This window comes from Capricornis sumatraensis, chromosome 6 (genome assembly GCF_032405125.1).
Source record: "Capricornis sumatraensis isolate serow.1 chromosome 6, serow.2, whole genome shotgun sequence".
In the NCBI taxonomy this organism is placed as follows: Eukaryota; Metazoa; Chordata; class Mammalia; order Artiodactyla; family Bovidae; genus Capricornis; species Capricornis sumatraensis.
This window is the reverse complement of record NC_091074.1, coordinates 57142917-57159062: the sequence shown is the minus strand read 5'-3', so window position 1 is coordinate 57159062 and position 16146 is coordinate 57142917. Positions and strand designations below refer to the sequence as shown.

Here is a 16146-nt window from a genome sequence, read left to right as displayed (position 1 = left end):
TTACAGTTTCCAGGTAAGACTGGCTGATGATTAACAGGCATTTCTTTCTGTGTAAGTAAATGACAGTTGTATGAAAAAATATGGGGTTCCCAGGTGGCTCAAGGTAAAGAATCTGCCTGCCAATGCAGGAGACACAAGAGATGCATGTTCAATCCCTGGATCAGGAAGATCCTCTGGAGGAAGCAACCCACTCCAGTATTCTTGCCTGGGAAAATCCCATGGACAGAGGAGCCTGTTGGGATATGTTCCATGGGGTCGCAAAGAGTGAGACACGACTTAGTGTCTGGGCACACACACATGAAAAGGTATACACATGTTTGCAGTGCCAATATACTTCTCTTGTATAACTGTAAAACAAATGCTAAATACAAACATTTATCTTCAAGGTTTCTTTCCAGAAAAGTCATGAGAATTAAACATGCCCAACAATGAATCTGAGCCTCTGTCAGCTGTTTTGGTTGGAATATGTAACTTAATAACAATATCTGAGCATTTTGAAACCCTTATTTACAGGCTGGACAAACTATTATCTTTAAAAGTTGCCACTTTTTCTAACTTTTCATGTGATATTTTTCCAATAGATTGATAAAGAACAATATGAAAAAATACTTGACCTCATTGAAAGTGGGAAGAAGGAGGGGGCCAAGCTGGAATGTGGCGGAGGCCCTTGGGGGAATAAAGGCTACTTTATCCAACCCACAGTTTTCTCTGATGTTACTGATGATATGCGCATTGCCAAAGAGGAGGTAAATGGTTTCATTCTGTTCTGTTCTCTTTTTTTGCCATATTTTGTCTGCATGGATATATACAAAGTATTCCTTTAACATACTCAGCTCTTTGAACACCTTTCTCAATAAATGTTACTCTTCATTTCTAATACCGATAAATGATTATTTTTTATTAAGACTAAAAATAGTCAGGAATTCATTGGTCAGGCCAAGAATTTCCAGATGAACACAGATAAGGATGCTTAACGATTGCTAGATGTTTCCTTCACAAACTTAAATGGAAAATACAATTCCACATTCATTGATGCTTTTTTCTCCTTTGGAAATAATATATTTGAAAATAATTGGAAAAGAATAAAGTGATATGCAGTTTTTAAAAATTAAGCTCCTTATTTTGAGATAATTGTAGATCCAGTTGTCATTGTGAGAAATATTAATACAGAAAGATCCCATGTACTCGGTTTCCTTCAATAGGTAACATCTTATAAAACTATAATATCACAAAGAGTATGTTAACATTGATGCAGTTAAGACATAGAACATTTATCATCACATGAGTTTCTCATGTTTCCCTTTCATAGCCAGATCTATATCCTCCTAGGCCACCCCATCCTCAATCCTCAGCTTTCTTTTCACCACTAATGTCGTCTTTATTTCTATAATTTTGTCATTTCAAGAATGTTACATAAGTGAATTCATATGTCATGCAACCTTTGGATTGACATTTTTTTCACCCATCATAATTCTCTGTAGATATATCTAGGTTGTTGCATATAAGAATAATTTGCTCCTATTTATAGGTGAGTATTTCATAGTATGAGTGCATCATAGTTGTTTAACCATTCACTCATTGAAGAAGAAGTTTGGGCTGTTTCCAGTTTGAGACTACTTTAAATAATGCTGTTATAAATATCAGTATACAGGCTTTTGTGTAAAGGTAAGTTTTCACTTCTCTGGGGTAAATGCCCAGAAATATAATTCCTGGGTCATACGGTGGATACAGCTTTTTAAGAAACTGCTAATCTCCCACTGGATCATGGAAAAAGCAAGAGAGTTCCAGAAAAAACATCTATTTCTGCTTTATTGACTATGCCAAAGCCTTTGACTGTGTGGATCACAATAAACTGTGGAAAATTCTGAAAGAGATGGGAATACCAGACCACCTAACCTGCCTCTAGAGAAATCTGTATGCAGGTCAGGAAGCAATAGTTAGAACTGGACATGGAACAACAGACTGATTCCAAATAGGAAAAGGAGTACGTCAAGGCTGCATATTGTCACCCTGCTTATTTAACTTCTATGCAGAGTACATCATGAGAAACGCTGGGCTGGAAGAAACACAAGCTGGAATCAAGATTGCTGGGAGAAATATCAAAAATCTCAGATATGCAGATGACACCACCCTTATGGCAGAAAGTGAAGAGGAGCTAAAAAGCCTCTTGATGAAAATGAAAGAGGAGAGTGAAAAAGTTGGCTTAGAGCTCAACATTCAGAAAACGAAGATCATGGCATCTGGTCCCAATACTCCATGGAAAATAGATGGGGAAACAGTGTCAGACTTTATCTTTTGGGGGCTCCAAAATCACTGCAGATGGTGACTGCAGCCATGAAATTAAAAGACGCTTACTCCTTGGAAGAAAAGTTATGACCAACCTAGATAGTATATTAAAAAGCAGAGACATTACTTTGCCAACTAAGGTCCGTTTAGTCAAGGCTATGGTTTTTCCTGTGGTCATGTATGGATGTGAATGTTGGACTGTGAAGAAGGCTGAGCGCTGAAGAATTGATGCTTTTGAACTGTGGTGTTGGAGAAGACACTTGAGAGTCCCTTGGACTGCAAGGAGATCCAGCCAGTCCATTCTGAAGATCAACCCTGGGATTTCTTTGGAAGGAATGATGCTAAAGCTGAAGCTCCAGTACTTTGGCCACCTCATGTGAAGAGTTGACTCATTGGGAAAGACTCTGATGCTGGGAGGGATGGGGGCAGGAGGAGAAGGGGACGACCCAGAATGAGACGGCTGGATGGCATCATGGACTCGATGGACGTGAGTCTGTGTAAACTCCGGGAGTTGGTGATGGACAGGGAGGCCTGGCGTGCTGCGATTCATGGGGTCGCAAAGAGTCCAACATGACTGAGCGACTGAACTGAACTGAACTGAATCTTCCAGAGTGGCTGAACAATTTCATATTTCCATTAGCAGTATATGAATGATCCCAATTTCTCTGCATCCTTGCTAACTATTTTTGCATTGTGAATATTTTTTATTTTAGCCATTCTGATAGGTGTAGTAGGTCATTGAGGTTTAAATTTGCATTTCCTTAGTGGCTGCTAGGGAGAAGGAAATGGCAACCCACTCCAGTATTCTTGCCTGGAGAATCCTGTGGACAGAGGAGCCTGGAGGGCTGCTGTCCATAAGGTCACACAGAGACAGACACGACTGAAGCAACTTAGCATGCATACATGCATTAGAGAAGGAAATGGCAACCCACTCTAGTATTCTTGCCTGGAGAATCCCAGGGACAGAGGAGCCTGGTGGGCTGCCATCTATGGTGTTGGACAGGACTAAAGGGACTTAGCAGCAGCAGCAGCAGTGGCTGGTAATATTGAACATCTTTACCTGGGATTATTTGCCATCTGATATCTTCCTTGATAAAAGGATTTCTTTTGCCCATGTGCTAATTGGAGTGTTTGCTTTTTACTGTTGAGTTTTGAGAGTTCCTTATACATTCTAGACACTTACTGTTTCTTAGCTCTGTGGTTTGCAAATATTTTCTCCCAGGCTGTATCTTGTCTTTTCATCTTCTTACCAGGGTCCTTCTCAGACCAAAGTTTTTAATATTAAGGAAATCCAATTTATTCATTTTTCTTTTTATGAATAGTATTTTTGGTGTAAACTCTTATGAGCTATATACTTTGTTTACTCCTAGATCCAAAAAAAAACTTTTTCTGTGTAATTTTTTTATTGTTTCTAAAAGCTTTATAGTCTATGTTTTACACATAAGTCTGTGATCCATTTTAAGTTAATTTTTATACAAGGTGTGAGATTTAAGTGAAGGTTGTTTGTTTCTGTCTATATGTTCAATTGCTCCAGCATCATTTGTTGAAAAGGCAGTTTTTCTTCCACTTCATTACTTTTGCAACTGTCAGCATTTCAGTTATGTGTATTTGTGTATTAATTTCTGTGTTCTCTACCCTTCAATTGATCTATGTGTCTATTTCTCTACCCATATTCCATTTAAAAATGTAATTATTTTTACTGAAGTATAGTTGATTTATAATGTTGTGTTAGTTTCAGGTACACAGAAAAGTGGTTCAGTGATCCTTGTTCAGATCCTTTTCAATATAGATTATTACAAAATATTAAATATATTCTCTTGATTTTAGTAGCTGTATAAATAGTCTTGAAATTGGAAAGATTGCATTCTCTAACTTTATTCTTCATTTCCAAATTGTTTTAGCTAAGCTGATTCTTTTGCTCTTCCATATACATTTTAGATTAACCTATTCATAAGTATTTTAAAATCTTGCTGGAATTTTGAGAGGAGTTGTGTTAAACATATAAGTCTGTTTGGAGAGAATTAACATCTTTATTGTGTTAAAACTTCCAGTTATTGAAGATAGTAGGTCTCTCCATTTATGTATATCTTCTTTTATTTCTTTCATTAGTACTTTGTAGTTTTCAGTATACAAGTCCCATGAATGTTGTATTGGACTTATACCTAAGTATTTTTTGAGTAAATGGTTATGTCTGATTTCAACATGCACATGTTCATTGCTAGTATGTATTAATACAAGTGCACTTGGTTTTTGTATATTTTATTGTATCCTGTAACATCACTGAACTTGGATATTTTAGAATGTTTTTGGAGATTCCTTGGTAATTTATATGCAGATGATTATGTCATCTACAAATTGGGACAATTTTATTCATTTCTAATCTGTATGCCTTTTTATTTCTTTTTCTTGCCTTTTTCACTTGCTATAATTCCAGGACTGTGTTAAATAAAATCAGTAAACATGGGTGTCTTTTTGCTCTCTATCTTAGGAGGAAAGCCTTCAGTCTTTACCATTGAATATGATGTTACCTGTAAGATTTTCCTAAATGCCTTTGATCAGGTTCAGAAATGCCTTTTTATTTTTAATTTGTTGAGAAGAAAGGAAAGGAGGTTGGATTTTATCAAATGATTTTCCTGCATCAACTGAGATGATTATGTGGTATTTTTTCCTCATTCTATTAATATGATATACACCGAGTGAGTTTTGAATGCTGAATCAGCCTTGCATCTCTAGAATGAACCTCATTTGGTGATGGTATATAATTCTTTGTAGGTATTGGTGAACACTAATTGCTAATATTTTTTAGGAATATTTGCTGTAGCTTATAATGGTCTGTGGTTTGAGGGCTATTGGTTGTACTTTCTATTATTTTTATTGATAACAAAATAGCATTTAGTGATTGTTTACTATGTGCTAAGTGCCTTATAGTCAATATAAAACATAAGTATATTTATATGAAATACTGAATATAAATTCTCTTCAAGAAAATTAGAAATACCAAGGGAACATTTCATGCAAAGATGGGCTCAATAAAGGACAGAAATGGTCTGAACCTAACAGAAGCAGAAGATATTAAGAGGTAGCAAGAATACACAGAACTATACAAAAAAGATCTTCACAACCCAGATAAGCACGAAGGTGTGATCACTCACACTCACCTAGAGCTGGACATCCTGGAATGTGAAGTCAAGTGGGCCTTAGGAAGCATCACTATGAACAAAGCTAGTGGAGGTGATGGGATTCCAGTGGAGCTATTTCAAACAGTAAAAGATGATGCTGTGAATGTGCTGCACTCAATATGTCAGCAAATTTGGCAAACTCAGCAGTGGTCACAGGACTGGAAAAGGTCAATTTTCATTCCAATCCCAAAAAAAAGGCAATGCCAAAGAATGCTCAAACTACCACACAGTTGCACTCATCTCACACGCTAGTAAAGTAATGCTCAACATTCTCCAAGCCAGCCTTCAGCAATACATGAACTGTGAACTTCCAGATGTTCAAGCTGGATTTAGAAAAGGCAGAGGAACCAGAGATCAAATTGCCAACATCTGCTGGATCATGGAACAAGCAAGAGAGTTCCAGAAAAACATCTCTTTCTGCTTTATTGACTATGCCAAAGCCTTTGACTGTGTGGATCACAAGAAACTGTAGAAAATTCTGAAAGAGATGGGCATACCAGACCACCTGACCTGCCTCTTGAGAAACCTGCATACAGGTCAGGAAGCAACAGTTAGAACTGGACATGGAACAACAGACTGGTTCCAAATAGGAAAAGGAGTATGTCAAGCCTGTATATTGTCACCCTGCTTATTTAACTTCTATGCAGAGTACATCATGAGAAATGCTGGGCTGGAAGAAGCACAAACTGGAATCAAGATTGCCAGGAGAAATATCAATAACCTCAGATATGCAGATGACACCACCTTTATGGCAGAAAGTGAAGAAGAACTAAGCCTCTTGATGAAAGTGAAAGAGGAGAGAGAAAAAGTTGGCTTAAAGGTCAACATTCAGAAAACGAAGATCATGGCATCTGGTCCCATCACTTCATGGCAAATAGATGGGGAAACAATGGAAACAGTGACAGACTTTATTTTTCTGGGCTCCAAAATCACTGCAGATGGTGATTGCAGCCATGAAATTAAAAGACACTTGCTCCTTGGAAGGAAAGTTATGACCAACCTAGACAGCATATTAAAAAGCAGAGACATTACTTTGGCAACAAAGGTCCGTCTAGTCAAGGCTATGGTTTTTCCAGTAGTCATGTATGGATGTGAGAGTTGGACTATAAAGAAAGCTGAGTGCTGAAGAATTGATGCCTTTGAACTGTTGTGTTGGAGAATACTCTTGAGAGTCCCTTGGATTGCAAGGAGATCCAACTAGTCCATTGTAAAGATCAGTCCTGAGTGTTCATTGGAAGGACTGATGTTTAAGTTGAAAGTCCAATACTTTGGCCACCTGATGTGGAGAGCTGACTCATTTGAAAAGACCCAGATACTGGGAAAGATTGAGAGCAGGAGGAGAAGGGGGGCAACAGAGGATGAGATGGTTGGAGGGCATCACTGACTCATGGACATGAGTTTGGGTAAACTGCAGGAGTTGGTGATGGACAGGGAGGCCTGGTGTGCTGCAGTTCATGGGGTGGCAAAGAGTCAGACATGACTGAGCGACTGAACTGAACTGAAAATAATAAATATAAATATTTTATTTACATATTATTTAGACATATTTATAAGCATTATATGACTTCCCTGGTGGCTCAGATGGTAAAGCATCTGTCTACAATGTGAGAGACCTGGGTTCAATCCCTGGGTTGGGAAGATCCCCTGGAGAAGGAAATGGCACTCCACTCCAGTATTCTTGCCTGGAAAATCCCATGGATGGAGGAGCCTGGCAGGCTACAGCCCATGGGGTTGCAAAGAGTCGGACACGGCTGAGCGACTTCACTTTCACTATAACCGTTATATAAAAATACTTAGTTGTAATCTATTACTTTGGCTTATTTCACTCATTTCTTTTTGAATAGATATTTGGACCTGTGCAGCAAATCATGAAGTTTAAGTCTTTAGATGATGTAATCAAGAGAGCAAACAATACTTTCTATGGGTTATCAGCAGGAATTTTTACCAATGATATTGATAAAGCCATCACAGTCTCCTCTGCTTTGCAGTCTGGAACCGTGTGGTAAGTCAAACCTATGTAATGTCATCTTTTCCATGTTAACAACATTAACAGGTTACTTTGAAATTTCTCTGACTCTCACACTGATCCCTGCCTAGCCCCTAGTCTCTGGACTGCTTTGTTAGTTATTTTTGTTCCATCAAATTGTACTTTGTCCACTCAGTCCCAGTAACAGCCCAAGATTATTTTTCTTGCTGATAATGTCACACCCAAATCCATGGAGAGTATTTATCCTTGAGATGTTGAAAAGTTTAGGAGGCAGCCAAAAATCCTTGTCCTTCTCGATAGCTCTAGAATCTTTTTTTCTGAAGCAATGGGACAGTCACTATTTCATTACCATGTATTCTGTGCTAAGCCCTACACTGTGAAGTGAAGTGAAGCCACTCAGTCGTGTCCGACTCTTTGCGACCCCATGAGCTGTAGACTACCAGGCTCCTCTGTCCATGGGATTTTCCAGGCAATAGTCCTGGAGTGGATTGCCATTTCCTTCTCCAGGGGATCTTCCCAACCCAGTGATTGCACCTGGGTCTCCCACATTGTAGACAAACGCTTTACCATCTGAGCCACCAGGGAAGCACACTGTAGTCCTCACACTTATTATCTCAGTTTACCTTACTGCAACTCTTAATTGGTATGGTAAATTTATGACAAAAAAACAGTAGCTTAGTGGGTTTATGTAATTGATCAAGATCACACAATAAATGACTGCTGAGGTTCAGATTATTTCAGACTCTAAAGCAGTGATTCTCAACACTGGCTGTGCATTAGAATTGTCTGGGGAGCTTTAAAAATATCTACACTGATGTCAGTGGAGGTGGGTATGCATCAAATCCACCAGTTATATCAGTGATTGTTACTGAATCTGGATGTAGTTTTTTAAAATTCTAATTAGTCATGTTTTTATAATTATATTTGTTCATATAGACATTTTAAAACTTTTTAAAAACATGGCAAAGGATAAAAAAATTATATAATGAAATTCAACTCCTGCCACAGCCTCTGTTTAAGCAATTTTTTTCAATTAATTAATGAAAAAAATGAGCTAAGTAATATGAGATATATTACAATTACAAAAGAAAATTGATTCTACCCTAAGGAGACAACCCACAAGAGAACCACAAAGCTTATTGAATATAGGCAGTAAAGAATATTCATTCAACAAACTCTAATCTCTCACAAATGGTATCCATCCACTTATAGTATGTTGGGTATTCTATCTTTCATAATTCAAGCTATAACTTCTCAGGGACATGGTGTACTGCCAACATGGCTATCCACACGTAGCATCGGATCATTGCTTTTATTTCTAGTTAGTGTATATACATGTACTTACACTCCTGCATTCTAATTTATGGTGCTATTTTTTTAAGTGACTACGTAACACTAAAATTAATAGAGTTTTTAAAGATCTCTCTGAATTTCAAAAATTCCAAATTTAGGAGTTCTAAGTAGGTTAAGTGTGAGCTATAATGTACTTCTTTCCTTTTCAGGGTGAACTGCTATAGTGTGGTATCTGCCCAGTGCCCCTTTGGTGGATTCAAGATGTCTGGAAATGGACGAGAACTGTAAGAATAACTTTCACTAAGATATTTATCTTGATAAAAATGGTTATCACTCTGAAGGAATTATGATAATCCTTGAAAGTGAGAGTTAGTCACTCAATCGTGTCCCACTCTTTGTGACCCCATAGACTAGCCTGCCAGGCTCCTCTGTCCATGCAATTCTTCAGGCAAGAATGCTAGAGTGGGTTGCTATTTCCTTCTGTAGGGGCTCTTCCCAAAACAGGGATTGAACCCTGCGTCTCCTACATTGCCAGCAGATTCTCTACCATCTGAGCCACCAGGGAAGTTACTATTCAAATTAAAACCTGCTTCTGTGTTTTCCTGGAGATTTATACTGTCAAATAGTTTTTAAATGCTGGATTTACTCTCAAAAGTGCAAAAATGTGATGCCAGAGGGAAATATTATTTATTAAACTTTTTGTAAGGGATCATACTAAGCACTTTACATTGGTTCTTGAAATATTGCCAATTTTTTGTTTTCTGGATACATGAATGTAATTTGGGAAACATTTCCAGAAAGGAGGTGGAAACTACCAATTGGTGATTGTAAAAAGTGTGCAAATATAAGAATGCTTCAGCTATTTGAATATTTATCTTAAATGAACAAATTAGGTGTCTTTATCTCAAAATACTTTTCAGTGTAGGAGGAATGATTCTCATTGTTAATAGTTTTAGAGATGTGACTCTAAAAATTTACATAACCTGAATGAGTTGGTTTTGGTTCTAAAATTTAAACTGAAAGGAAAATTTATTCAAGGAAAACATGTTTTACAATCATGACTACATTGAGGATATATATATTATATAAATGAATTTATGAGCCTTCAGCTTTTTTTCAAACTGGGACACACTGACTTTTTAAAATATACACATACATATTTATGCATAGCAAATAGTGGTAATGTTTGATCAGTTTTGCTCAATTTTAATCATTTTATTTCTTAAAATTTTCTTGCATTTCTCAATAAATTTAAAAAATCATAAAAAAAGTCATATCATATTCAAACCTTATGAAATCAAACAGTGAAACGGCTCATTTTGTAAATGGCAAGTAAAAATTAGCCTCTGTCTGAGAGTATTAAATAGCTAGCTACTTGTCATTTAAATAAAACAATATCGCAATGAAACAACTGTCTTTGGGGAGTCAGTGAAAGGGGGCCGTGTTAAAATGATCCATCCTCTTTCTCAATATACTTTCATTAAATAGTTACTCTATATATGAGGTCCTTGGAGCCCTACAAACACAATACCATGTCCCATCTTCCATATAATTGTAGTGACATGAGGAACATGTAACAAATATATGTGTATATATATATATATATATATATATGTATGTATGTATATATATATAGTGAAAAATAAACACATACTATGAGATAAATAGTAACAGACTGTGAATCCATAGGTCATGGAGGTAGAGAAGCAATTAAAATGCAGAGTGCAGTAATTAGAGCACAGAAAATCAGTGCACCTCTAGACTATAACATTTGCAGCATCTCTCTAAGTCTCACTATTTCCATCTGTTAAAGTCAGCATTTATGGTGGGGATAGGAGTCAGGGAAGAAAGTAAAAGGTCTATGAGCTCTTTTCCATGCCTAAGAGTCTGTGGTTCTAACCCTCCTGTGGAAATTCAATTGACAAACACAGTTGATAGATAAGAGAAGATGTAACAGAAAAGATAGGACTTGATCTAGGGCAGGAAACAAGCGTCAGATGTTAGGAAGTAGAGAAGAGGACATTTGTGAAGGAACAATCCAGGTGGAATATTGAGGGGTGAGTGAATTTGCCTGGCTGGTAGGGAATTATGGGGGAAGTATGATTTCAGAGTTAAATAGGATACAGATTAAGAAGGCTTGAATTCAAGAAAATCAGCTTACACTTATTAGTGGAGCAGTGAAAAGCCATGGATAGCTTTAGAATATTGTTGGAGATGCAGAGTAGCAAAAGATCAATTCAAAAATGCACAACATAGCTGAGAAAGCATGCTTGGAAACTAACCAGCCTGCATTTGAATCCTGACTCCACCACTTGCTAGCCTTGCAACCCAGTTCAAGTTATCTAACTTCTGAGCCTCTGTTTTCTTCTACTTAAAAGGGAGATGCTAATATTCCTTTTAAGATGGTTTTGAGAGTTAGAGAACATACTTCCTATTCATTCCTTAGTACTGTAACTGTCACAAAGTAGGGACTCAACAAATAGTTCATCCTCCCCAAGTTCTTTTTCCTTATAATATCCATTATTGGGGGGTCCCTTGGGAGCACTAAGTACTTTGTACAAAGAACTATAATGAAACTCAGATTATTTTGAAGATTAGTTGATTGCTGGCCCAGATATCCAATACAATTCCCTAGGAATGTTGAAAATAAAATAATCAGAAGGGATGAAATGATTAAAGCAGACTAGACATATAAATTTTGTTAGATTTTTAGATACAATTTAGTCAAACTTTATGTTCAAGACATAACGAATCAAATAAGAGAAGGATGAAGAGAATCGACCATAAATTATTCCCCAAAAATGTGGAATATGGGTATAGATAACTTCCTTATTGAAAATATAAAGTAAAACATTATACTGTAATTTTTACTCCAAAAATCCCAGCTGAGGATTCTACTGTTAATGTCTATCTGAAACCAAAGTTGGCAAATTTAATAAGTCATCCACTGCAAGATGTTTAAAGAGCATGGCTGAAGCAATAATCTCAAGTGACCCCCAAGAGTTCATGTACAGTTTATCCTCAAGGATAAAAAGGTAGAATTGATCATCTGGTTGATCATTGAACAGAGTCCTTAAAGAGCTAAAAATAATAGTATACAGACCCCACTGAGGTACTGATGCTGGGTGTCCAAAACAGAATTGGCACTCCCATCATGACATTAGCCCTGGAATGAGTTAAATGGCAGAAATCCCTCTCTATGTGTAATTGGACTCATTTTTACTTAGATTAACTTAGGTCACTTGAGATTTTACTAGCATACCACTTCAAACTTAATTGGCCCTCAACGCCTCACAAGATGTTTCTTTCTTCCTGTCCTTTTCAGAAATGGGGAGAAATAAAGTATCATAAACTGGTGGGCTAACATGAATAGATTTTGCTCGACGATATTTGCCAAACCAGTTCAGCAAAATTTCCTCTGTGCCTACTTAATTAATTAGTGCCAAGCTAACTTCTGGATACAGGGTGAAAAACAGGCATAATATGTTACTGCATCTTATTACTCCAGGGTGCACCCTGGAATAAGCATGGATATCACCTAAAAGTGTGTTGGAAATGCAAAGTCTCAGGCCTCTCTCCAGACCTGCTGAAATAGAATCACCATTTGTATCAAGTGCCAGGTGACTGGTACACTGACAATTTTAGAAGCACAGAACCAATAACTCATAGACTAGCGATATAAAGAGAAATGTAAACAGGTATTTTGTGTTATATCAAGACATAAGAATGTCTATACATCAGAATACTAAGAAGCAAGGTTTATTTCAGCTTAAGTAAGACAATTATCACACTTTGTACTCTCCTGAGAGTTTCAAGTGTCCATATAACCCAAAATACAATGGAAAGTCTATTGGCAAAAAATCATGGGTTAATATATCTAACTTTGCGAGATAAAAATACTTACTAAAATATTATCCTTTAATGGGTTTCAGACAACTGGGGCTAAACCCTTTAATTACTTTGAAGAGCATGCTCACTGAAGCTTTTAGAAGGTATTTTCAGAAGCTTAATGGTCCAAGAAAATAATCAGTGTAAGAGGATTAGGTTACCCAGGAGAAAAAGATGTCTTCTACATACCTGTCTACATCACCAAAGGGGAGGGGTAGAAAAGGATCAAGATCTTTTTCCACTGTAAGTCTACATGTGCATGAGTGTTATGATTTTAAGAGTACTCTTATAATTTTATATAATTTCATATAATTGAATCCTTTTATCAAAACAATATAGAGAATAAGTTAACCTAATTTTTTTGGTTATCTCTATAAGGAAGGGTAAATCACAGTTTCTAAAACTGGTAGGAGGTCTCAATAAAACTGATAGCAAGATATCAGAGTTTTGATTGATTGACTCAAGTTTAATTACTGATCATTTGGGTTGGATTTAAGAGTTATATAGCAAATAACAGGGGTTTCATGAATCAAAAAACCCACAAAAAGTCCCACATTTTAGCCCAATGAACCCTCTACCCCACTCAAATCAAAACAAAACAATCAACCCTACACTCAAATACAAACCTGTAACAATAAGGTCAAGCTTTTTGTTTTGCTTTATTCTGGGGTGTTTTTGCCTTTGTCAAGAATCAAAAGATACTACTACAATTACAACTAGAAAATATTCTATTCTGTTTTAAGCTAAGCTAAGCTAAGCTAAGCTAAGCAGGGTCTCTTGCCTGCAATGCAAGAGACCCAGGTTCGATCCCTGGGTGGGGAAGATCCTCTGGAGAAGGGAATGGCAATCCACTCCAGTATTCTTGCCTGGAGAATCCCATGGACAGAGGAGCCTGGTGGGCCACAGTCCATGGGTCCACAAAGAGTCGGACACGACTGAGCAACTATCACTACTACTACTACTAGGGTAAGTTAGAATGAAAATAGAAGTCTGGTCATTTTTAGCAACTTCCTCATTTCTAGACCAATAGGAATGGTGACTACACTAAACTGAACTTGAATTTACAATTTTTCCGTACTACCCAAGTGATTATATTTTGAATATAACTACATTTCCTCTAGTAATACACCCATCTTATATATTAGAACCTAAAGACTAGAAATGATAAAATTCCTCTTGGGCTTGTGTATGTGTGTGGTGAGCACTTTTACAGTCAAGTAGAAAAAATTGTCAAAAATGAACAGTTTCCTTAAAAGTCAATTCAGTGTACGTGATCATTTAAAGCGTGCAAAAAAAAAAAAGTAAAACGTTTTCCCAAAGAGGATTTATATAAGACCAGATATCTTATGGTAGGCTAGCTACCTTTTGAAATGCTTCTGTACACAGACCACAGAAAATATTTTCCATTGTCCCTAGCCAGATAAGCAGGAACAAACATACAAAATCATTGACCATAGTGTATTTGTACAGCTCTGCTAAATTCTGTGCATTTTTTTCTCTGCTCTCTAGAGGAGAATATGGTTTCCATGAATACACAGAAGTCAAGACGGTCACAATCAAAATTTCTCAGAAGAACTCATAAACTATGAGAGCACAGAGATGACTCCTCAATGGCTAAGCATCTCCTGCAGTGGCTAATGTATCTTAGTGGTTTTAAATGCAAAATTGTTCTTTCCTTGATTCTTTAAACATAAGCTAATCATATTAGCATTAATACTACACATAGACAACTTGACTTGTATGTTATTCTGAAAGAATCATCAGCCTTCTGCTATGACACCCAAGCCCTCTCTGAAATAAAAATGATGGACTTGGATGCAATCTCTCTAGCTCTGTAATAGCCATGTGCTTCTCTTTGTAGCTACTTGCCTAGGATAATCACTTTATAGAAAAGGACACGTTGTCATTTAGCATCTTTCTCTTGATGACCTCTTGAAGTACTTACTATACCTGTTAACTTCAGACTAGGTATGTTCTGTTCTCCGTAGTGGTTCAGTCCTTGGAATTTGTTGAAATGTTTCCTAGAATGTTATGTCTGCTTGTCAAATGAAGTAATGCCTGAAATACTTAGATGTAACCTAAACATACACCTTAATAAAAACAACCTTGCATGATTCTTGTTCAGTGTGAATTTTTTAAGTAGAGTTTTTGGCTATAATGATTTACTCTCCCTGTCACTCAAAAGCAGTGTTAAATTGAGCATAAAGATGTATTTAAAAATTAAGTTTAATCTACTCATTCTCAAATAAGTAAAGAAACAAATTTTATTTTCTGGAAGAATTTTTGAAATCAATAGCAAACATTTGAGATAGGTGGCAAACATTTACTGAGTTCCTATAGAGTTCTGGACACTATGTTAGGTGTTGCAGAAAATAGGTTAATAGTGGACAGTCCATTATCCAAAATGCTTTAATATGTGGAGAACAAAGATACTGTCTTTATAGTAAGATGCCAAAGGGTAGTGGTGACCAATACTGATGAACTTAGGAACGGCAAGAAGGAAATTTGACTGAATATGAACCTTAGTAATGAGCAAATTTGCAATGAATAAAGAGGAAAGAAGTCCTACAAAATAGTACCTCTGGACATATTCCATCAAAAAATTCTATATAATATTTTCCCCTCGGAGTTGCTGATTGCACATTGGCATAGTCTAAGTTCTGAGAGAAGTCATAAAACTTGTTTAGTTTTGTTTAATAGGTTTTTTCCCCAAATTTATTTAACCAAAGGCTTTGCTTTCCCTTCACTCATTTAATATCAATGAACATTAAGAACCCCGTGTTGGAACGTACTGTAGTACGTTGTACTGTAGTACAGCAACAAGGTAGTGCTGAGTGTTCTGATCAGGGATCTAGGTGTCAAAGCGAAGCAGCAGGGAAAATATCATCTGTAAAACTAACTGGACCATATTTATGTAATTTTGCCCTCAAAGAGCCTCTTTTTATGCTCCCACATGGGAAATGACTTAAGCCCAAGTATAATGTTTTTTGTTTAGTCCTGGGTTGGGAAGATCCTCTGGAGCAGGGATAGGCTACTCACTCCAGTATTCTTGGGCTTCCCTTGTGGCTCAGCTGGTAAAGAATCCACCTGCAATACAGGAGATGTTCGATTCCTGGGTTGGGAAGATCCTCCAGAGAAGGGAAAGGCTACCCAATCCAGTATTCTGGCCTAGAGAATTCCATGGACTATATAGTCCGTAGTGTCAGAAAGAGTTGGACATGTCTGAGCGACTTACTTTCACTTTCATACATATTATAAAACTCTTAGTTCAGCAGCTTAAAATTTAAACCTAGTAATCTTAAGGATAACACTTTTTTCCAGATTCAAATTTTATACAAATGGTTAAGCTTGTCATTTTACATTAACAGATTCCTCAGTGGCACTGTTACTAGAACATTGTAATAGCTGCTGTGGTCAAGCGCAACAATGCGTGAATGAATGAAATTTACTAGCTTCTTAGATCTGAAATAATTTCATTTCTAACTGCAAGAGTTTCTTTAATTTGTATGGGCC

General features: G+C 36.8%; 1 protein-coding gene across 1 annotated transcript in view; it reads left to right on the top strand.

The window, feature by feature from the left end:
- The window catches only part of ALDH1A1 (aldehyde dehydrogenase 1 family member A1), a 54977-nt gene extending 40248 nt beyond the window's left edge, over positions 1-14729 (top strand). The window contains exons 10-13 of the mRNA XM_068973701.1: positions 582-746; positions 7310-7467; positions 8955-9029; positions 14143-14729. Coding sequence (XP_068829802.1) covers positions 582-746; positions 7310-7467; positions 8955-9029; positions 14143-14215 — 471 coding nt within the window. The 3' untranslated portion in view covers positions 14216-14729. The remainder of the gene's footprint in view (positions 1-581; positions 747-7309; positions 7468-8954; positions 9030-14142) is intronic.
- The last annotated feature ends 1417 nt before the right edge of the window (positions 14730-16146 follow it).